At 39.0% G+C, this 24,796-nt stretch overlaps 1 protein-coding gene across 3 annotated transcripts; it reads left to right on the forward strand.

Moving 5' to 3' along the window:
• Positions 1-82: 82 nt before the first annotated feature.
• LOC140230797 (snRNA-activating protein complex subunit 3-like) lies at positions 83-16,106 on the forward strand. Of its 3 annotated transcripts, none has more exons than XM_072310937.1 (9): positions 83-160; positions 824-1,060; positions 2,242-2,349; positions 3,478-3,544; positions 4,042-4,149; positions 5,009-5,235; positions 6,382-6,552; positions 13,865-13,972; positions 14,836-16,106. In XM_072310937.1, exons 2-9 carry the CDS (start codon positions 846-848, stop codon positions 14,981-14,983), a joined length of 1,152 nt encoding a protein of 383 aa, XP_072167038.1. In that variant the 5' UTR covers positions 83-160; positions 824-845; the 3' UTR covers positions 14,984-16,106. The 3 variants fall into 3 exon arrangements, with proteins under 3 accessions (XP_072167038.1, XP_072167037.1, XP_072167036.1); XM_072310936.1 differs by having other exon boundaries at positions 88-160; positions 810-1,060; XM_072310935.1 differs by lacking the exon at positions 83-160 and adding an exon at positions 299-342.
• Positions 16,107-24,796: the final 8,690 nt, after the last annotated feature.

Below are 24,796 nucleotides of genomic sequence, written 5' to 3' on the forward strand. Positions count from 1 at the left end.
AAATGCGAAGGCACGTTGCGGTCTGACTGCATGTGGTGGCGAATAACTGGCCAGTGCGAGTGGTCAGCAAGTAACATTAACGTTAGATTTGTAAACCGGAATCTTGACTGATCTTTAACTTTGTGGCTGTTGCTGATGATATTTATTAGTAAGCAATCAGGTGTGTATTACCATATTAAGTAGCTTGTTGCTGTAACGTTAGTGTGGTGTTGATATTACAGCAGCCGAAGGCGGACGTGACATCAGCTGCTAGCTAGCTACCCCGAAGTCTCGGCATACCTCATCAGTAAAGGGCCGTGTGCACGTTGGTGTGCGAGGCCCCCTTTCTGCTGAACCTTCTCGGTACTCGGCTGTTTGGCAGCATGTTCAATGATTCCTAAGTCTTTTGATTGATTATTCAATATAAAGGTTCATTTTCATCCATGATGGGTCCACCTTCATCGCTTATGTAGTGTAGATCTAGAACTAAACGTTAGACCTCCTCTCTCTCGGGATCAAAACCATTGTGACAGAGTAAACATGGCATAAAATGGCATATATGGGACTACATAAATGGTATCATTGTAAGAGTCTGGATCTAGATTCTATATGTGTAATGGTCTTTTCGTCTTTTTCTCTGTGTTACTTGGAATGGAAATGCATTAGTGGATTATCATTGGCTTTTTTACGTAGATCTCTGGTGCAAGGTGACTCTGTATAATGTAATCGTATTTAAGGTGCACTTGTAAGTGTGAAAAAAATGCTAAATAAAGTCCACAGACTAAATCTGAATAAATTTACTTGACTTGTATTTTGATAACAGTCAGTAGTCTCTACTTTTCAGACATCGTGCTAAGTGGGACAGAATGTGTGCGGCTGTAGCTGATGAGTCTCAGGAGCAGGAAGACAAAACAAAGGGCACATGTTCCAAACTCATCGCCGTCGCCGACTTCCAGGAGAGCTGGAACATCCTCGATGATGCCAACTTCAGGTTTGATGTGAGAGATCTTCCTGATGAGGATGTTGTAAAGGAGCTGGGAGTCTCTTCTGTCTTAGCAGAAGAGTTACGCAAAGTGTGCAGGTATTTTCTTCATTATGAACTTGAGTTCAAAAAACAAGAATATATATCTGTACATGGAGATATATAATTTCTGTTTTTATTTAATAGTTTGTGTCATGAAACTTCTCTTCACAAAGACATTTACAACCCATTAAGCCTTTTGAATGTTGAAGAAGCACTCTCCCAAAAGGCATCGGGTCCTGGTGAGGGTTGTGCCATGTCAGTTGCTGTTAGTGCTCCAGCCATGTGATGTGGTGACTTGTTACATCATTTAAATAGTGGACTACTGTAAAAGTGAAAATTTTCGCACATTTCACACAACCAGAAACTGGGGCGAAAATAATGCACTTGAATTTTTTTGCTTGCCATATGTTCCAGTAGTTTATGTCTTGATTCCGTGGGATTAAAAACACAGGAAAATCGTCTTACCTGGCTGAGCGCAAAAAATCTCTTGCACGAAAATATCCACTTTTACAGTTTGTACATAGTGTGTAGGTGGTGCATGTGTGTCCCTCTTTTAAAAGCAGCTTGAACAGTGCTTGGGCAGGCAATACATGTATGACTCAAATGACAGGTAACATTGTTCCCTGAATTCTAGCTGTAGACAGAAGTTGGAGCTATGGTGGAGTTTGGGAGAGTATTCCAGATGCGAAATACTTAGTTCTTGGGAACATGATGTAGCAGTTCTCTGTGCAGTTGGGCTGAGTATATTGCAGGTTGTGTCCAGCATATTGTGATCGTTAGGGACGGAAGCTGTTGATGAGGCTGGTGTGACTGGGCATGCTAGGGCACGTTCACATAGATTACAGAAACAGCGGAATGGAACCAAGCAATGTACTTTCATTCATGAAATATACAATGTACATCTATTGTGATTTTTGATTTTCAGTTAAATCTTCAAGGGACTGTAGTTGCTGCTTTTTGAACAATTGAATCTTCATAAATTGACTTAATCATGTTAATTGATCTGTATGTTTTTAGAGATGATGACTTTTGTTGTCTGGAGTATACAGAATAATCTAGCATCCCCCCAAATATTTCAGACTCATAATATTAAATATTCATTGCATGTGTGCTTTTTCTCATGACAGTCATCTTCTATACATCATATCATCATGGCTATGATACTAGTAGTGAATAGTTTGTTGATCTCTCTGTGTATCTGTCCTACGCACCCCCTCTCTGTATTTCTTTTTCTACAGTGTAGACACATTACACTCTGAAATGACAACCTGTGTGCCAACTGCCAAACACGTCGCCATCGTCAATGGCAAGGTACCAGACGGCTGTGAGCAGCTAGAATCAGTCAGGTGCAGTGTTATGTGGATATAATACTCTAAAACATTATATTCCTAATACATGTTGTTCTTGCCAGAAGTATTGTACCTCAAAGTGTATGGGATTGTTGAATACTTCCAAAAGGTTAAATGTGACCATGCATTATAAAACCAACAAAAAGTCGAAAGACCCAATTTAACTTTAGGACTCAAAAAAGGTGAATTGGTCAACCTTGCCAATTTTTAGATTTCAATATTATCTGAAAGAGCAATTCTTGGATTGGATTGGATTGGATTTATTTATTCAATACTCCATAAAAACCATACAAACAAACAGAGAAAATACACTACATATGAGTACAAATACATTACATTCAAATTCATGTCGTGAAATTTGTATAAGATAACTGATTATGACTGCAACGGATACAAAATATAAACGTCAACATATGAAATCATGAAACATTAGGAACTTGACAGGAAGGCGGTGCCTTATATGAAGCCAAGTCCTTTAACATGTACCAAACGAATATCATATAAATTACAAAGTTACAAACAGCAGCACATACCCCCCCCCCAAAAAAAAAAAAACAAACAAACAAACAAACAAAACAAAAAACATAGTAGACCCGGACACACAAACACATTAAACAAAAAGTATATATATATAGTCTTGTTAAAAATATTCTTCTGGATAATCAGTTGCAAGTTTGGGATTATAAAATGCATTGAAAGTTGTCTCAATTTCTTTTCAGCAGTTTTTCTAGAACTTTTTTTTTTTTGAGGGGGGGGGGTTCTACATACAGAAAGGTGGTATCAGTCATGAATAGAATTTATTTAATGAGTGTGCAAAGATATTGTTTTCATCACAAACACGTAATGAAGTATTTTAATGTTGGTCTCTTTTTTACTTAAGTTTGGATCTTCCAATTCTCTATGTACACTGTATTTAAAGCTTTTCCATGATTAATAATGTAACACATTTCTCCCCAAGTCCTATCACAAAAGTGGTGAGAATGTCTGCCAATAGACAAGCACAGCTTTGATTATGAGAAGATCGACAATACATCTCAGCAGAATTCATGCTGTGCTGCAAAAATCTGTGAATGTAACCTGTTTGTCCTCATATAATTCTGCACCCAACATTTATGTGCATTGCAGGAGGAGAGCAGAAAACTATGGACAGTACGGTCAGTGTGGAATTCCCTTGCGGTGTAAATGGTCTCACGTAAGTACCCAGATTCCCCTTGACCAAATGTATGTGTGTGTGTGTGACAATGCCTGAGTGGAATCGCTGGGCTACATCATTGCCCTTTAATGTTATGACAGGCATAGCTTATTTCAAGCACTTATCTTATCAGACTAGTTGTGGCAAAACACAACTGATAATATTCAAATGTTAAGGATGAATTCTTGCATCAGGTTGTTTTATCAAAGCTTACAAATTGACAAATTGCCTTCATTGGTGTAAATAAGCACCGATTATTCAGCATTTTAGTAGTAGCCGCGAACATATTTTTTTTTTCTTTTCAAAGCATTCAGTAAAATTTCACAAGGATATTGCACAGTGCAGTCATACTAATGCTGCTGCACACTTTTTGCTATGCATTAGCGAAATAATAGAGACACATGTGACTCATTACAGTGCTTCTCCTTCTTGGATACATTCTTAAACCCATGTAATGATAATTCATGTCTCTCCGTCTCTTCACATGCCATGTCCAGTACTACTATGATGACGAGCCAACCACGGCAAAGCCCTTGAACAGGCCAGTCACCCTTCTCACAGTATCAGTAACGGTCAGCAGGAAAGTCCAGCACGCCTCTCATATGGTAAGAACTGCCAAGTGGTGACAAGTGCCACAGACTCCCCTAGATTACTCATTTAAACACTTGGTGTAGCATGGGGACACTGTATTGCGAAGGTCGGCATGATGTGGACATATTTTGGGAATCTCCTCAACAAATCGTGTGCAGCTTTATACATAGCACAGGCAGCTGAAGAATTTCGAACATTCAGCGCTGCAAACATTACCACATGTTGGTGCACATATTCGCTGACAGGCAAATCTTTTTTATCAGGTCTACAGGGGCGGATCCTGGAATTCTGTAAAGGGGGGGGGGGGCGTGACTAATATTTCTGGTGCCACTTCCGGGTTTCATTTCATTTTTTTCTTTTTATTTCTTTGTTTTTAACGAAAAATAAAGGGGGGCGTGCGCCGGTTGTGCCCCCCTCTGGATCCGCCACTGGGTCTATGCCAGTTGGCTTTTTCAAATGTACCCTGGCAGGCAGTGAATGGAGATTGATTAGATTGAGCCAACTTTCCATCACACAGTCTCCCTATGCTAACAGGTCTGTAACTTTCTACATGGCGCAGACACAGACGATACATTAATCATAATGTTATTTGTATCAAAAGTTAGCTTGTATAGTTAACACCAATGTCAGCTAAAAGAAAATAAATAAAGCTGAATAAGCAACTTCAGTGTACATTGTATAATTTTGTCAGTGCAACTTCTAACCACCTTGTTTTCCAGACTCAAAGATGTCTGTTAAGGAAAGAGTTGTCCCAAATTTAGGAACATTTTGGATTGCATGATGAAAGATATTGCTCTCTACATTGCTGTCTTGTGACTGCCTACCAATTGACCCCACTATACGTGATTCTCTCTTTCTTGGTTACTTTGAAAGGTGAAGCATGATTGTGAGTTGCTAGTCCACGCAGATCAGCCCCTCACTGCCCTCAAGGACAATCTGATCTGTCCCCTAGACATGGTTTACATCGAGGGCGAGTGTAGTGAGCATCCTGACGCCGTCTCCGACACCAGAGCCCAGGACCTGTTCAAGTCCTCGTACTTCTTCATCGAGAATGTTTTCTACAATGACATGAGAGATCCTGCTGCTAGGGATATTAGTGCGTGAGTGTCTGTATCATCCTCGGCTTTGAATTTTTTTAATACTCGCCCCAACCAGTCTGCATATGAAGAGTTTTATCGCAAAATGAGCTACATCCATTCTTGTTAAGTTGAGATATTTGTGATTAAAGCTGCTATTAAAAGCAGAGAAAATAATAAGAAAATACAGGATATTTCTAATAATAATTTCTTGAATATTCCTTGTTATATTACAAGTGAGGTATTGAAAGGTTTAATTTTGCTCTATCTGTTGATGGACTTACTCTGAAATGTTTAAAAAATGGTGCTAAGACCATTTTGCAATAAAATTCTTCATTTGTCCATCCTTTATTTACATTGCATCACTCAATAATTACCATTAATATTATGATGATGATGCTCATGATGATTGAAGTCATGATTTTCATTATTACCTCCGCCAAGGGAGGAGGTTATGTTTTTGTTACCGTTGGTTTGTTTGTTTGTTAGTTAGTTTGTCCGTGTGCAAAATAACTCAAAAAGTAGTAAACCGATTTTGATGAAACTTGCAGGAAAGTTTTAGAATGATACAAGTAACAGATGATTAAATTTTGGTAGTGATCCAAGAATTTTTGGGGAATTTATGAACGATTTTTGATATTTTGGCAGGCAGGGTCAATGAACTTGGGAGTTTGGGCTTCGCTTATTTGAGGTTTGCATGCACGCAGTAAAGTGCGCGCTCTAGTTTCTGCTAGGGCGAGGCGTGCCGTGCAGCTGAGGGTTTATGACGTAACAATGGCACCCCGCTTCTATATTGGGAAATCAGGCGACTTTCAGCACACAATGCTATAAGTACATATGGGTGGAAATTAATCACTGATATCTCTTTGGAAGAACAAAATCAGTGGTGGAAATGAGCTGCATGCTTGGTGGAGGTCTGCACTCTCAGAGTGCTTCTCTAGTTACTATTATCTTTATCAACATCATTGTCAATGTCATTCATTATCAGTAATCCCACAATTAAAGTAGCAGCAGTGATATTACGGTTGTGTTGTGATTATTATGTGATTATGAAATTCCATGACCAGTACATTGAAAGAAGCAGGAATGTAACGATTCATGTCTGTATTTCCATGGAGTCATCAAAGCACATCTGCTCTCACACTCTCTTTGCTGGTCTTCCCATGCCAGTCCAGTGCAAGAGTGGTTGCGGCAGGGCAAGAGTGACCTGATCAAGGGTGAGGTGACCAGCGCCAGGATGTCCGAGGTGACCTTCAATGACCTGAAGGTCAGGCTGGGCTACCCCTATCTCTACTGTCATCAGGGAGACTGTGAACACAACATCACTTTCACTGACATCAGGTAAAAAGACACCACTCTTCTTCTCTCTCGCTGTGTCTGTCTGTCTGTCTGTCTGTCTGTTCCTCCTCAAAGTCTGTTAAATGTACTCTAAAGACTTCTAGTGCCTCCAACACAAAGTTTAGCCAGAGGCACTATGTTTTGGCATGGGGTCAAAGAGCAGGGAACAAAGGTCAAGTGAAAATTCTCAAATTGCCGAATACACGTTGTACTTGCTCTCTGAAACAATTTTGCCATCCAAATGAAATCTGGTGTAAGGAATGTATAAATACTAAACACATTTGTGTTTGTGCCATCAAATTTCTAATTATGTCATTTCATTTTTTTTTCAATCATGTGAAGCTGTCATCTCACACTGTTTAGATGTACAACAGACCTATAGGAGAACAATGTGATATGGAGGAGGCATACCAGTTGCCACAGCAACATTTCCAGTTTGTAATGATTGTGCCTGTGTTCTAGCTCTCCTCTTCAATTATAATTTGTCCTCATGAGAGGCATACAATATGTATATCACTTCAGTGTGGGTGCCTAGGCATATGAAATAAGTCTACCACAAAGAGTGCTCTCTTGTACTTTTTGTCCCCGCCGAACGAGTTCGAGCAGGGGACTATGAAACGGGCTCCGTACGTGTGTGTGTCCGTGCGTCCGTCCGTGTGTGCGTCCGTGTGTGATCAAAATGTTCAATTTGCTACTTCTCTGTCATTTATGAGCCAATTTTGATTCTGTTTGCTTTATATGATAGCACTACATGGGAGCTTTAAAACTTCTACACAGAATTTCAGTTGTGACCTTTGACCTTGACCTTTGACCTATATTGTACATTTTGCTACAAAATGCTACTCCTTCGCCATTTCTAACCCGATTTCGATTCCGTTTGCTATATGTGATGGCACTAGTTGAGGGCTTCAAAACTTCTACACAGAATTTTGACCTTTGACTTCTTTGACCTTTGACCTTGATTTTTGACCTATATTGTACATTTTGCTACAAAATGCTACTCCTTCGCCATTTCTAACCCGATTTCGATTCCGTTTGCTTTATATGATGGCACTAGTTGAGGGCTTCAAAACTTCTACACAGAATTTTGACCTTTGACTTCTTTGACCTTTGACCTTGATTTTTGACCTATATTGTGCATTTTGCTACAAAATGCTACTCCTTCGCCATTTCTAACCCGATTTCGATTCCGTTTGCTTTATATGATGGCACTAGTTGAGGGCTTCAAAACTTCTACACAGAATTTTGACCTTTGACTTCTTTGACCTTTGACCTTGATTTTTGACCTATATTGTGCATTTTGCTACAAAATGCTACTCCTTCGCCATTTCTAACCCGATTTCGATTCCGTTTGCTTTATGTGATAGCACTAGGAGAGGGCTTCAAAACTTCTACACAGAATTTTGTCCTTTGTCTTCTTTGACCTTTGACCTTGATTTTTGACCTATATTGTACATTTAGGCCATGGGGTGAGCTGGTTTTTTCGCTTGTTTCGTTCCGACAACTGCGGCACTAAAATATCTCCACAGCTACGTGTAAACAAATAACCAAAAAGGCTACAGGAAAAAGTTCGACACAAACCCTCCTGCAGTATTTTGGTAATTTAGGGGGAAACAGTGAACTTTTTTGTCACTGAGGAGCTGAATATGTACACTTTGCCGTGTACGATATTCATTCGCGAACGATCATGTGATGTATGTTATCCAATCCGAATCGAGAATTATTGTTTACGAGTCAAAATGGCCGCCCCCTGTGAGCCTGTCGACGCGTCTACGTCGTCTGCTCTGCCGAAACTTTTAAGATGCGTTATTATGCATGTAACATCGATGAAGTTTGAAAATTTCACGGCTATGACAAACCTAAGATAGACGAAACCTATTTTGTGTGCCAAAGAGTGGATCAAATTGAGTGGGGGAGACCGTGAAATCGCAGACCAGAACGAAGTGATTCATCTGCTCAGGGACAGGGGGACTGACTGCAACCTACATAGGATAATTTACAGGTTAGTTTACGTGCGTACAGTCATGGCAGTCGACACTGCAGTGCAGTCTAACGTCTCATGGCTATGCGTAATGTTATGCATGATGACTGTACAAGTACAACGTTAGCTATGTTTATGAACGTTGCTTGTGTATATTATAATGGACGCTAATGCTGTAGCTTAGCCGTTTAGTAGCGTGTCTGTTACATTTTAGGGCTAGATAAATTATCTTGAATTTCACCTTGGCATGGCATAGCGCCGTTATGTAGCCTAGATGAATTTTATATGTTGTTCTATGTACAGCCCAGGTTAGGTTGATGTAGCTGTCAGTGATATTGTTCTGTAAAAATCTTGACACACAGGACTGGATTGAAAAAGGTCTAAACTGCATGTAAATTTATATTTTCATAATCAAGGCCATGGAGTATTAATATTAAATATCCATCCTGTCTCTCTCACCCCGAAATTGGCGAATACCCCCTCAAAACACACATTTAGCATCTCATTAAATTAACTTATTAATATTTGATATAAATAGGTCTAAAAAACCAACAATGACAATAACATAATTTCAACAATTAAACTCCCTAAAACATAAGATTACCGTTATGTTGTGCCAAATTATAAAGCAGTGGGTGGTGGTGATAGTGAAAGGCCAAGGATTACTAGTAATGTACTAGTATTAATGATGATAAGGCAGTTGTATTCATAATTATGATAATTGATATTGCATGTGATCAGGTGCTGAAAGCTGTAGATGTCATTTAAAATCAGTAATTGCACTGCAAGTACAAGTTGAAGTAGTTGATGATGACAATGATCATGAGGTGTACCTGGCATAGTACTAGGGCCTATTGGTAATTACAAGATTCAAATATTGGCAGTCAATAGTCTACTGTACATTTAATGATATATTGAGTGTAATGTTCAACCCCTCCCCCTAGCGTTTAGCCTTTTTTCCCCCCTAACAAAATCCAACGGCTAATCATTGCTGTTCATTTCTCCATTGTATTAAATAGGATTCCATGAAACGTGCTACAAGAGGTTTATAGATAGCAAACGCCTGAATCTCGCTAGGAAACGAAAGCTGAAGGAGGAGCCTGGTCCGTCAGCAGGAGCATCTGTTTCCTCCCCTAAGACGCTCACATCAAGATCAAGATTTTCTTCTGGAAGCTCTTCAGGTTCTGCTGTGTTGCCTGTAAAATGCATCATTTGCAACAGAGTCAACCTGCTCATTACTTGCCAAGGGAAATAGGTCAATATGATTAATATTGAAGCATGAAAACATTTTCATGTTACTATAAGTTGTCCTTGATAAAATGGAGCAATATATATAAACAACTGAAACATTCACACACATACACAAAGAACTTCAGTGCAAAGTTCAGAAACAACAGAATGTACTGTATATGCACCAATGCTTTGGTCAATGTGATTAATGTTCAAGAATTGACATCTTACCAAAGTTGTGCATGATAAAATGTCTTTGTAATACAGATTGCTTCCTGTATTTTGAATGCCAATGTTTATGCAACATGTTTTGACTCCTTGCCTCAGTATGTGATTGTTCGCCCTTTAGCAAACATTTCTGCCCACTATTATGATTTGATTAGGGTTGAATTATTCTAAGAACAAAGATGTTTTCCTAAGTGTTTTTTTCATAAAACTGAATGACTACGATTAAAATTTGTTTCTCCCACTCTGGGGGAAAAAATGTGTAAGTATTATTAATACTGAAACAGAATGTTCATGTAGAAAGGTCAGTACAATGTAGGTGTGAGTACAAAATCAGTTTGCTAAAACTAATACCAGCCAAATGAAAATTGTGCATAAGTTGAGTCAGGTTTGCACAGATCCTCTGATATTGGAAGTTAATTGCAATGTTATCATAATTTTTAATGCCAAACCTGTTTTATATATTTATTCTCTCCATGATTTTCAGGTACACATTGCCCCCAATGCAGAATCCAGCAGTTTTCACTCATGAATGGGTAAACTATGATATTGCCTTTATTTTATATATTGGCATTTTTCAAAACTTTTACACCCTTTCAAGGATATTTGGACCATGGAATGTTCCAGGAAATTTATTAAAACTAGAAAATTTGACTGATTATCATTTTGAGCTATCTTACATGAAAGGAGGTAGTGTCCCACCAACCTAATGATAGCAATGAAAACTTCAGGAAATTTTATGAAGATTAAATTTTCTAAAGTACTGTAATATTTCATGAACAACGTGATTGCTATGTGATCTAATATTAAAGCTTCTTAAGAAGAAGAAGAAGAAGAAGAAAAGAAAAACATGTTTACTGATAAACAATATGATCTGTTTAATAGTAATGTCTCGTGTGTAAATGAGTTTGTATGTGCGTGTGAGTGTATAGAATATGTCAGCGTTTTTATGCACCTGTGTATGTGTAATGCACTGATCAATACATGTATTATATCATTGTGTGTGTTCATGTTTATGATAATCTTTTTTATGATGCTGATGTGATAAATGGCCAAGGCATGTAGAATAATATTGTAATACACTTGGGTATCTTCATAACTATGTGTGTGCGTATGTGTGTGTGCAGGTGAGGGTGTGTGTGTGTGTGTGTACAATAAGATTCTCCCACATGCACGCGGACATACACACAAACAAACGCTCTGATTTTTTTTTTTTTTTGCCTTGAATGATTAGTCATTTGATTAATAACATGTCGTTGAACAGAATATAAGGCATTTGCCTTGACCTCTGACGGTTAGTCAGTGCTCTCTCTCATTATGGTCTCGAACCACTTTGCTCTTGTCCTCCTTTGCATAGCCAGCATCAGGAAAAGCTGAAACATGAGATATAATGCAACTATTAAACCAAAACTTCACCTTTTTTCTAGGTACTATGTGGCTAAAAGCAGTGCTTTACAAATGTGTATATGTATTTCAGCTTAGAAACACTATGGGAACTATACTGCGGCTAGCAGCCCCATACGCATAACTGCGGCCAGCAGCCCCATACGCATCGCGTCATGGGGCTGTGAACTGTAGCATACAGGATCATGACGGATATTTTACTGCGGACAAATATCAACTTAAAATCGGGAAAAATCTTCAATTTGAAGACTTATTAATAAATTTGAAGTATTGATAACAGAGTTCGTGCAAGGTTTGCTTCTGCAAATAGTTCCTTTCTGTTCAAATTGATGACTAAATGTGACTCGGTCGAGAGGAAACTGGGAGAGCTACACTGAATTGACGGCCAGCGCATGCGCACACAGACATCTATCCAGTCAATGGATTCAAAATTTGTGCGCAGTGATGTGTGCGCCTGCGCTGACCGTCAATTCAGCGTAGCTCTCCCAGATTCCTCTCGACCTAGTCATATTAAGTCATCAATTCGAACAGAAAATGACTATTTGTAGAACCAAACCTTGCACGAACCCTGTTGTCAGTACTTCAACCTTACTTGTAGGTCTTCAAATTGAAAATTTTTTGTTCGATTTAAGGTTGACGTTTGTCCGCGATACTATCCTGTCATGATCCTAAATGCTACAATCCGCAGCCCCATTACGATATGTGTATTGGGCTGCTGGTCGCAGTTTATAAAATATGGATTTTCGCAAAAACTGCAGGATATTTCGAGGAGAACTTTTTACTGTATATTTAGGATGTACAAAACATCACATTTCCGCATTCAGAAAGTAGTGCCAGTGTTGCTGGAACGAAACCCATTTTCTAAGCCTCTTTTTCAGCTTCACCCCATGGCCTAATTGGCTACAAAATGCTATTCCTTCGCCATTTCTAACCCAATTTCGATTCCATTTGCTTTATGTGATGGCACTAGGTGAGGGCTTCAAAACTTCTACACAGAATTTTGACCTTTGACTTCTTTGACCTTTGACCTTGATTTTTCACCTATATTGCACATTTTGTTACAAAATGCTACTACTGGCGGGGACATATATTACGCACCTCGTAATTTCTACTTTTCCTTGTTATCTCTATTTCTGTTTGTCTCATGCACTTATGCTGCACACACATGCTGTTTTCTATGAATACATGTATCCATGGCAATACTATTGGTAGTGTAGCTACAACTATACATGTAGATACACATTTCCAAACCTGAATAAGTTCTTTATTTTGTCTCTTGCTCTTACTTCGCGCCAGAAAATATTTGCGTTAGAGCCTATTGAGTGCTAGCCTATGTCAACAGCCCTCATGCTGTAGGAATTGCAAGAGGAGCATGCACTGATTTGTTTGATAATTATGTCAGACCAGTCAAGCCGCCGATCCAATACCCACAGCAAGAGAGCCTTTGGACATCCATCCATATTTCTGAAATTATGCCAGTAAATGGCAGAATTTGCTACCAGCATTAAGTAGCAAAAAAAAAAAAAAAAAAAAACACACCAAAAAAAAAAACACACACAAACAAACAAACAAAACCCCCCCCCCAAACCCCCCCCCCCCCCCCACAACCGATCAAGCAGGGAACAGCCCGAAGAAGGTCACTCACACACATTTTGCACTGACGGCTGATGGGCAAATCAAGCACTTTCACAGGTCAAAGTGACCGGCTCAATTATTCAGTGATTGAATTATTCATCAGAAGTGGTGGGCAGGTTAGAATTTCTTCTGGTCATGAATAATTATCACAATCACGGATCGAAAGGTCCCTCACCCCGACACGCTCAGCTTGGCTCTCTTGCTCTTTGATCCTGACTGTTGGTGATAACAAAAGCACGAGGGCCTTTGAAAATGGCTAATTAAGAGCCAAATCTGTCTTGTGTGATCGCTGTCTTGTGATATCTCTCATGATAATTCCAGGGCCACAGAATTACTCCATCCACAATGAAGAAGGCTTTGGATCCTTTTGTGTGCTTGGTTTTCGCTGTCACACCAACCCGTCTCCTTTCTCTCTTTTAATCTTCACCTTGGTTATTTTGTCTTCCATTGTATTGCTATTGTTATTATCATTACGTTTACTGATGACATGATATTGTTTTGGTATTGTTGTTAATGATTTTGATAATACTTTTTTTTTTGTTATGTCATGTTTGGTGATTTTTTTTCTCGACATGATTGTATACCAAGGTACACTGTATGTTTAACAATAGTGGGTGGATCTGGTGAATATTTTGAGATAATCAAGTACATATACATGCATTATGTATTATTGTTCATAGCAACAGTGTTCCATAGCAACTGTACAAAAGAGAAAGTAAAGTTTTTTTTTTTATAAATTGATAAGGAAACATGGTTGATAAATAGGGAGAAAGCTAAGTATTATGTAAATCAGTCATGTGACCAAATCGGATGCCTCTGAATCCAATTTTTCATATGCAGGTTTCTGAATGGTGATGACCCCCAAGATCTGGAGCAATACCCACTGCTGCTTAACAAGTCCAAATTCTACAAGATTGCCTGCTATGCCTGCAAGCTGCTTATATCCAAGTTAGTATCCATGACTTCTCACTTCTCACAGAAAAAGATCACTTTAGAATATCCTTTCTGGTCAGTTTTCTTCTGTGTGCATTTTTTACACACTAAAAAAGCTGCATCACTTTGGTGATCCCTCGCATTTATCCCATTTATGCCAGGTTCAAGTGTGTGCGTGTGTGTCACACACAAACACTCTGCTATAGCTTCTGACCATTCGAGCATTGAGAATAAGGGTTTCTAGGATGACACTGAACTAGGGCTTTCTATAGCTCAGTCGGTAGATCACCAGTCTAGCATCCAGAGGTCTCGGGTTCGTATCCCTATGGATTCCCATTTTCTTTTCTCATTTTTCCACTAGAATACCTTGCAAAGTTTCTGACATACTTGTATGTTGAAACACAAAATGTTTGGCTGTTACTGTCATGAACATCTGCTCAAATAATGATATTAACCTTAACCTCCACTGTGTTCACCCATTTGCAAAATGAGGGGCATGCTTTCTTTGCCTATTTTGTAGGGATGTCTGGAAACTAATTATAGCGACAACCTAATCCTGTAATCCCTGTTGTGTCACTGTAGTGTGGTCTTTGTGTTGGTCTGAGGCACATTAATCCACCGAGTGGGCTTGCTTTATCCATGAGGTCAATCAGATTTGGATGGATTACTGAATAATGATGAAAGAGCTTGGCAAGTTTAAAAAAAGCTCAGTGCCAATGTCAAGGGATGAAGAATGTTGGTTTGAATGGCTCTTTCTCGCCCCCCCCCCCCCATCTAAAAACTGCCTGTGGGGTGCTATTGAGTTGTAGAAAGGGCCATTACGATATCTTGTGGACCATTTTGTAAATGAAAATGTTGCTTCCTTTCACTCTCCACAGATGGATGACCCAAGAAGACTTGTTGGCGCCACATGATCCTTGCTTCTTCTGTGACATCTGCTTCTACAAGTTTCACTATGACCCTGACGGAAACAAGTTGGGGACTTTCAAGGCCTATCGATTCATCGACCCGTCCATTTTCAGGTAGCACAGGGCCAGCAAAGTCCTCGTGTTGAGGACTGCTGCATTGGTAGACACCTATGATATACCTCTGAGAAAGAAATTCTTCAGACCTGAACTGTGATGTGCGCATGTGTGAATACATACTCATTGGAGCGGAAAGCACCATACACCATGCACCAGATCAGCAGTGACATGATGATAACGTCAGATGAATGGATAGCTGTACACCGGGGCTTTATGAGGACATTGTGCCTGCCAAGGAACAGTTTGGATGCAGATGCCGTGATGGCTGTGTGTCTCCATCATTTTTCAAAGCTGCTACACTGTATGCAAAACAGTGATAGAATACGTTCATCGTCAGCATCATCATCATCCTAATCATTGTCAGTGTCATTCTCATCATCCTAATCATTGCCAACATCATCCTAATCATTATTATCATCATCCTAATCATTAGTATCATTATCCCCTTCTTAATCCTGATCATCGTAATCATTGTTATCATCACTGTTATCATAATCATCCCAATCGTTATTATCATTATCATCATCATCGTCATCATCATTACCATTACTTAACCATGTCTCCCACTCTGTAGGGTTTTATGTTTCATTTCCTTTATTGCCTTTGTCCAGACCGCCATGTCTGTAAAATGAAAAAAGAAAGAAAAAAACTTGCCACTATCATGCCTTGACTTTATCCAGCTTAATGTAGAAATGTCTGATGGTACATAGTTCAGGCAAATCCTGTTTAACTGACATATTGGGAACCACAACAATCTTTTCTTGCTAGGGAAATTTCATTAATGTGACTAGCGTTCTTTGGTTTTTTTTTTGTGTGTGTGTGTGTGTGTGTGTGTGTGTTATGTGAACAACATGCAAGCGTGGTTGTGAATCCATGTAGCATGTATTTAATTGGGAAGTCGGTCATTCCCAGGTTCCTCCCCCCTTCTCAACAAACAAAGCAAGTGAGGGAAATAACAATTGTTTTGCCATTACATTTCTCTCACTCTAGCAAAATATTGTTCAAATGCATTGCTCTTCGATTTGCCAGCCAAGATCGTCATGCATGTTCAAACTTTCCATGTTGGATGTTGCAACATTATCTCTTTGTACGACAATAAACAGTCCTATGCAAAGACCAACCAGTCACAATACTGTACGCTGCCCCCCCCCCCCCCCCCCCACGGAAAAAAGCAGTAACTGACATTTTTATGAATGTTTACTTTTTTGCAAAAATGAATAGTTTACCCAATGCTCTCCAATGTTAATAGGTCAGTTTTGCAAAGAAAAAAATGAAAGTGACCAAAAATGCAGTTTTTCACTTTTGCAAAAAGCAGTAACTGCATCCAGTTGATTCAACTTTGCAAGTTTCCCCACGGAAGAAAGCAGTAACTAACAAAACCCACGGAAGAAAGCAGTAACTAACAATTTAGTCTAATCATTCAGACTCTGTATAGTCCTTCCTGTATATTTTTCCCTAATACCATTTATTTTTTTCTACTAATTTTTTTTAAACAATATAAACAGCAATTTCTTCCATTATTTAGGGGAGTAGATATAAAAAGATTGTTTCACCAGTAACTTGACTCTGCCCGCAGGGAATCATATGACAAGTTGTAGAAAGAGCTTTTTTCTGGAGACTAGCAAACCTGGCAGACTCAGCGCGCTCAGAGTGCAGAATACGCGTGCAGCTAGCTGCATGCGCATAAATTCTGCAGCATACAGTAACTAGCTAAACACTGCATCACATCACAGTCATCACTTGCACAGTATTGCAGGTCTGGTACAGTCTGAGTGATCATGCCAGTGCTAACCATGCTGTCACACAGTTTCTGCTGTCCAGGCATGCCTGTAAATCTATTATGAATTGCAGAGGAAAAGTCATGGTAGCCATGGCTTTGGCCAGAACCAGAAAATCTAGGTGAGCTGAAAATATACTGAAGGGAGATGAGCACTAGTATTAATACACTAACGTTAGTCTAACGTTAGATGTAGGCCCTTAAGTTAGGTCTACCGCTAACCCCGGGACGCTCTGTGTACACAGTTACACACTGTGGGAGCGTCCTGAGTCAATAGAGTGCTATATCGGTAAGCTTGAAAACATACACAGTCTGTCACAGATTTTCGCGCCTCCGTAAGTTTCGAATTTCACTAGAAAAAAACTTACTTTTATAGTATACGTAAGATTCTTATCTAATTCCTACCATATGTTCACCTTGTTCTTGTTCACACTGGTCCAATGATCTTGAAAAAACGTTTTTTTTACAGGTCCATCTCCTAGCTCCCCATCCCATTCACCATTTTCGAAATCAGTATGCAGTACACTGCGCACGTAAATATTCATGTGCTGGGCGGAGTCGCAATGCTTTTAGCCTTCTGACAAGGCCTGCGCGCGCGTACCCACCCAGAAAGCAACGCAATATACAGCGAGAGGGTTTGCCACAACAGTATGATACGGCCTTGCCATAAAGCTACAACTGTACAGATGAATTGACGGCCAGCGCATGCGCACAAGTTTCAAATCCATTGACTGTATAAGATGTCGTTCTCCCAAGTTCCTTTCGACCGAGTCGTATTTAACTCATCAATTCGAGCAGAAATGGAATATTGGCAGGACCAAAAGTTGAACGCAGTCAGTCTTCAACATTATAACTTCACCTGTAAGTCTTCATATTACAGAATTTTTGCGATTTCATATTGATATTTAGGCGCTATACTTCGCCTGTCATGATCATATCTGCTACAATGCGCAGCCCCAACACTGCGTGTTGGGGCTGGTCGCAGTTAGGTCTACCGCGTACCAGATCTAACGTTACAGAGTAGATCTATTGTTAACTGTTTAGTGTTAGACAAAATGTCAGTAGGCCTAATCTAACGTAATAGATCTAGGTCTAGCACTAACAATGGGCATAGATCTGTAGTCTAGCTTAAGTGCAACGTCAGAGTTCGACTAGGATCTAAGACGAAGAGACGAAGAGACTACTTTATTGTCTAGATCTAACTGTTAGTTCAGGGTCATGTGTCAGGGGCCAGGCACTTAAAAGTTCAATTAGGGTACCTTATTGTTACACAGAATGCCATTCAATCGACAAGACCAAGTCTAGGTCTAGCGTTAGGTCCTAGATCTTATATATCTAGACTAACCAGAAAGTAGAAGAACTTTATAAGCTGGTGGTGGTAACAATTCTCCTCCTATGGTCATGTGACATGTGCAGTTACTGCTTTTTTCCATGGGGAAAACAGCAGACTCCTGGCCGTCTGCAGTTACTGCTTTTTTCCGTGGGGAAACTACCCAGAATCAAGGGTGAGTCACCGTAGTAACTACATTTTCCTAAATAACATTTAAAAAATAACGGAAACATAATTTTTTCCTAGGTATTGTTAGACAACTAGGTATGGTGCATAATCATACCACAAAATTATTTTTGAATGTTTCTGTGTTTTTAGAGAATCTTCAAAAAACACAAAATCGCATTTCTCTCAGCTCAGCAGCTATGCAGTTACTGATTTCTTCCGTGGGGGGGGGGGGGGGGGCAGAATTGGGCTTCTCGGGACAGTTTGCTACAAGTGCGTGATAGTATGTTTGCATGGCTATCATCAGTGAACAAGATAATTACTGTATTTGATCTAGAACGTCTGGCCTGTGAAAATCAGTGCACAGCTCTCTATAAGAGGTTGCAGCATTTTCTTGACATACTCTATATGCAATTAGGTTGGTGCACTGAAAATTTAATCAGTCTTTCTGATGTACTGTCTTCTTGCACAGATATTTCAAACCATGTACAATGTACATGTTTTAGTTCTCACTGTGAAAAGAAAATAACCTCGTGTTTGCAAGCTACACGTAGCTATCTTTACATAGTACCATGCAATCAAACCAGATCCACTGCAGTGTTCTGAGACTTATTCGATTGTTCCTCATATTTGTTGCTATGTTCTGTTTTGTAATGTTTTCGGAATTCAAGGAAGCTGTGGAGTACTGATAATTGCTATGCCAATAAATCCATACACTTACATGCAACTTTCTGGGTTGGATGTGAGACCAGTGATGCAGCACAACGCAAAATTTAACAGCCCTTCATTATTTATCTTATTCTTTATTTGTTTATTTATTTTTTTGGTGCCCTCTGATCATGCATATTTCATCCTTTTTTTGGTGTGTGATAGTTTTCCTTAGGCAGATTCAATCCTCTCTTGGAATTGATAATCATACTGTGCTGCTGTCTTTGAGGAGAGTTTGTGATCACCACCTCTCAAGCAAATTTGATGTGATAACTGTGGCATCCCAGAAAGATGAGAAGTTAGCATGTGAGATATGTTTCTGATATAATTGATACAGTCAATCCTGTCTATAGTGGCCACATAAGGGAGACAAAAAGAATGGCCGTTATAGACAGGTGGCCACTCTAGACACGTTATCTGACTTTTGTGTGTACTGCCTACATGTAAATGTATCATTGTTATATACATCTGTAAGTACTTACATGTACATGTATGTGTATACATATGTATGCACATGTGTGTTTTATGCATTGAATGATGTTGATGTTTATCAAGTTGGTGCACAGTAGCATGTGTATTGTCGTGAAGAAAGCTTTACACTAGTGCATTATTATGACTGAATGAGTGATGAATGCAGCGGTGGCGATCACTGAACGTTGCGCATGAATGACTGGCACAGCTACAAAGCAGAAAAATGTGCTGAATTATTGGCATGGCTACAGCTCCATGTGGGTCTGTGGCCGCTATAGACAGGTTAAAATCTACCGCATGAAACAAAATTTGTGGCCGCTGGCCGTGTTAGACAGGTGGCTGCTATACATAGGGTCTTTAACAGGGCTTTTCTCTTGAGGGGGATTTCTCAGTGGCCGCTACAGACAGGTGGCCGCGCTAAGGCAGGTTTGACTGTATGTGGTTTATACAGTGTACACGTACTTTGATGTCATGATTATTAAGTCATGTGTACCATCACTCAATGTGGAAATGCTTGTATGCAATTAAAAAGCTCTGTTTTTATCAAACGTGCTGGAGGTTGTTTTCCTTGGACTTACATTACATCTCCACAAACACTGTCTACACCATAAATGTGCAATACCACATGTACACAATTATATTGTAGTTTCATTTTAAGAGTCCAGTGTTCCATACACAAGGTTCTATTCTAATGCCTGGTGTGCACCTGTGCCCATGTAAAGATATTTTGTGCATAGATTGTAGCAAGGCTGTCACACATTGAAGACATTATTAGACGCTTAATGAGTTACTGTGAGCATTTTGTGTCGTGGGATCCAACTTGTATATAAATTGTATGACAAGTCTGTGGTTTAATGTGTTGATGGAGATGGTGATGTACGTACTACAAGTTGTACATGTACATGATACTGCATGAAGTCTATCATATGTGCGTGGGTGATGGGGAGGAGAGAGGTATTTGTGATGACCTTCAAAAGTGGACAATGCCTGGATCATAATATGCTCTACACCAAGTGCGTCTTTAGGTTTTTGAGGACTATAGGTGCATTGCAATTTTTTTATTGTTATGCAATTCCATGTATGTAGAGTTGTGTAGTTTGTGTGTCATTCCAAGGTACAAATGCAAAATGTATACTATCATGCTTTAATATTGAGCAGCATTGCAGTACTAAAATGGTGGTACAGAATTCATGCTCACGAGTAGACCTTTAAAACCTGAGGAATATGTACATACTACATGTACAGTGTATGTGTGAGCATGTGTGCAGGGGAGTGTGGACATACACGTAGGCCTACATGTACATACAAAACCAGTGAACATTCCATACCACTCAATCCTATCAAACAACACATACACTGTACATTAACCCACCAAGTCCTAGGAAATATTTTCTGTAGAAATTATATTTCCATTGTTACGTTGACATCCAAGTTTCACTGCAAATCTGATATTGAAGAGTGTGAACAGTATCACTGAATTTGCATGAAATTAAAATGAAATGTACAAAAGTGACCAATTTGAGAAAGAAGCGGAAACTTCACACTTCTACATTGTGTCAGCAAGTTAAAGGTTAGTTGTCAATTTACCAATTAAGAGGCTGTCAAAAATTCTTCAAGACAGAAACGATTATAATTCTGAACAACAAGGAGCTCAAATGATTGAGACCCTCCAATACTGTAAAACGAGAAATGTTCGCGTGCATTTTAATTTCGCGAATTTCGCGAGCGCCAAGATTCGCGAAATTTCTTATCTACATTATATGCATTGAACGCAAGAGGCAATTCGCGAAAATTTCTTGCCACGAAAAAGGCCGTCGGCTCCAATTCGCGAAAATTTCGTGCCGCGAATATATCATGTTTTACAGTATCATTTCAAGGCTGTGATACAAAGAAACAAAAAGATAAAAAAACACAATTCCACAGAAAATTCCTGGGACTTGGTCAGTTTAAAAGATAATGAATTGATATACATGTAACCAGTTTCACAGTTTGCCATGCAGCACAAACAAGTTTAATTGTCCATGATTTGTATATCCTGGCCTTTTTTTTTTTCTACTCACAATACACATACACAAGGGTACAGCTGTACAACAAAAAACTGAATACAAACAAACTGACTTGGAGCAACAATCAAAAAAATAAAACAAAAATGCCAATATTGCTCATTAATAGTCATTCTGTACATTATGTACATATAATACTGAGTCGAATATCGAGTCATTACATCAAACACAGAGCAGGAATTTTTGTCAGCATTTGCAAAGTGCTAGAACGTGACTACACAATTTCATTGCGCATCTCTGGAAATACTTCGCAGCATCCAGAGATCTGGATGATATTTGTCTTTTTTTTTTCTTTCTTTCTTCAGCAGCATTTCCTCCATTGCCATAGCAACAGGTACAAAGCTCACAACCGACTAATCATTGGTTGTTGTCATGGCAACTGCAATTGTGAACTGTCGCTGAAACACAGGGTCCAAAACATGCACAAGGGAAAGATTTAGAAGTCTGACACACAATATTGTACAGGATTAAAGCGCACAGACCTTCAAATAATGCCATTTCTGAAATGTGGTTTATGAACATTAAACCAGCTCAAACAGTTTGTGGTCATACACCTGCTTAGAATGCAAGTTCAAAACATGATGAAATGAATGGAAATGCTGGACTGCCAATTTACAAAATAAAAACAAAAGTTAAAATAGTATTTACATTCTTATCAATCCTATCCACAGTTTTCTGCACAAGAAGGTTTGCCATAATTATGATTACTCAATGAGCCTAAGAACATTGCAAGGGGAAAAGGCCATCATAAATACAATGTAATGAAGTCCTTTCTACAGCATGGGAGGTAAAGAGGGGGGTGGGGCTGAGTGAGGGGTCAATGTCAAGATTACATAGATTGACCAAATTTGCAAAATTTACAATGAAATTTATCACAGATGAATATGAAGCTATTGACTCTGAATTTTTCACCACCACAGGATTGTGGACAGCTGTACACTTGTTACACTACACTTGTACAATGTATGCAGTATAAAGTGAAGTTGATTATGCCAGGAGCACACAATACATGTACTCTAACAGTCTTAACCCGTTGAGGACGGACTGATTTTGCTACAACAGGCATTTCCCATAGACACCTGCCCAAGTATACTTGGTATACTTGGGACTCGTCCTCAACGGGTTAAACATCCCCCCCCCCCCCAACCCACCAAAAAAAAAAAAAAAAAAAAAAAAAAGGAGAAGAAAAATCGGATTGCGGATGCCAATTTTTCAGCAGTAAGAGAGCCATTGTATTAAATATGGTCGCTACAAGTCACCAGGTATATTCTACGTTGTGCCAAATGTCTCGTATTACTATTTGCCCACATTTCTGCTGTGTGGTACATTTTCGACAAGACATTATTTTTCTTTCCTGCATACATCCTAGAGGGCTTAAAGGACAAGTTCACCTTCATAGACATTTGGGTTGAGTGAATGCAGCAATATTAGTAGAGCACATCATTGAGAGTTTGAGGAAAATCGGACAATTCGTTCAAAAGTTATGAATTTTCGAAGTTTCTGGTCACTCAAGGCTGGATGAAAAGACTACTATAGCTTGTGATGTCACATGAGTACAACGATATAAAGAAAGAATAAAGAAAATTCAACATATTCTCACTTTTCTCGCATAACAAAAGAACACTTGACTTCTCTCTTTCAGAAGGCAGGGGGAATAATGTTACCCCTAACATATGTCAGTAACAAGTCGAAGAAATGTGCACTTAATTCAAAAAGTAAAGTTTTGTGAAATTCTCTTTTTATTTTCTTTATATGGTTGTACGCATATGACATCATACACTATAGTAGTCTTCTCATCTAGCAGTGACTACGCAGATACTTTAAAGATTCATAACTTTTGAACGGATTGTCCGATTTTCCCCAAACTAATGTGTTCTAATAATATTGCTGCATTCACTCAATCCATATGTATATGAAGGTGAACTTGTCCTTTAACAGATACAACTGATCCAGCCAAGTGTAACGTCATATTGCTTAGTATTGAGTAGGGATTGATTTCACGTATTTGATGAATGTAGTAGATATTGTTCACTAAAGAACATACTGCCCATCATTTTCAGCCCCCTGTATTCTTTGCTCATGATAAAAAGACTTTATTCACAAAATGACATGTTCTAGAAAAAGTTTACTTCAGCATGATATTGAATTCACATTGACTGCTCACCGATATCAAGGGCAAGCACAGTAATTTGAAATATGATGAAATGGACTTGTCATGTCCCAAACAAGATGCATGATGGGAATGAATGCTACATCTGTGAACTTAACACCCTTTGACTCTTAATCACAAACTATCGTCAATACTAAACTTGATACAAACATGTCTCATATTCATGATATGCTACGAAGTCAAAGTGTGCGCTTTCACCATCTACAAATTATACAATTTGCAGAATAATGACATCTATGCAGTAATAAGTCCACTATTACAAGTGGTGCCTATTATTGACAATGCATAATCTTTATTCATCCAAGCGCATACCACTGTCATCTTAAAACTGTTAACCCTAAAAAGACTGGGGGGGGGGGGCCTAAAAGGCCCCCCCCCCTTGACATTTCGCGCGATTACTCTGCAACACGCAATGCTCTCGCCGCGATGCTCTATGACTTTTTTCTTTTGAGTTTCCCGCACATTTTGACACCAAATTTGTGACGCCCGGGGGTACGGTTCTGAAGTTACATAACTTTTTGTACATGCACGTGAGGCCGAAAATGGCTCAAAAATGTGATTTTGTGTATAAAGTCAATGCAAATTGAGTTTTTTCACATGGCTCATATAAATATGCTTATTTTTACTCTCAATGGCTAAAATTAATTTGTTTTAGCAGTATTATGCTTCAAAAAGTGTCTGCCACAAATTTTGTTAAAAAAAAATCAAAAACAAAAGGTCGAAAAAACAAAGAAATACATAAGAAATTCATAAAACAATAAAATAGATAAGAAATTAATTTTGATACAGAATTTTTTTTCAAGTACATTTGCTAAGAATGCCACTAAGAATAATTAGACCAAAAATGAGCACTTTTAGAGCTTTATTTACTGATTTAGATCAAAGAGTCTTATTTCTCGCATGAATTAGCATAATTAATCAAAATAAAATAAAAGAAGACTATTTTGTAAAATTTGAATATACGATCTTGTAGATTACATCGCACACTACCATTGTGCAAATTTTCGCGGCGATCGCGCGATCCACGGCCGAGATCTTAAGGGGGGGCCCTTTAGGCCCCCCCCCCCCCCCCCCCCCCCCCCCCCAGTCTTTCGAGCTACCAAAATAGCCCAGTCTTTTTAGGGTTAAGC

This window comes from Diadema setosum, chromosome 7 (assembly GCF_964275005.1).
Source record: "Diadema setosum chromosome 7, eeDiaSeto1, whole genome shotgun sequence".
Taxonomy (NCBI): Eukaryota; Metazoa; Echinodermata; class Echinoidea; order Diadematoida; family Diadematidae; genus Diadema; species Diadema setosum.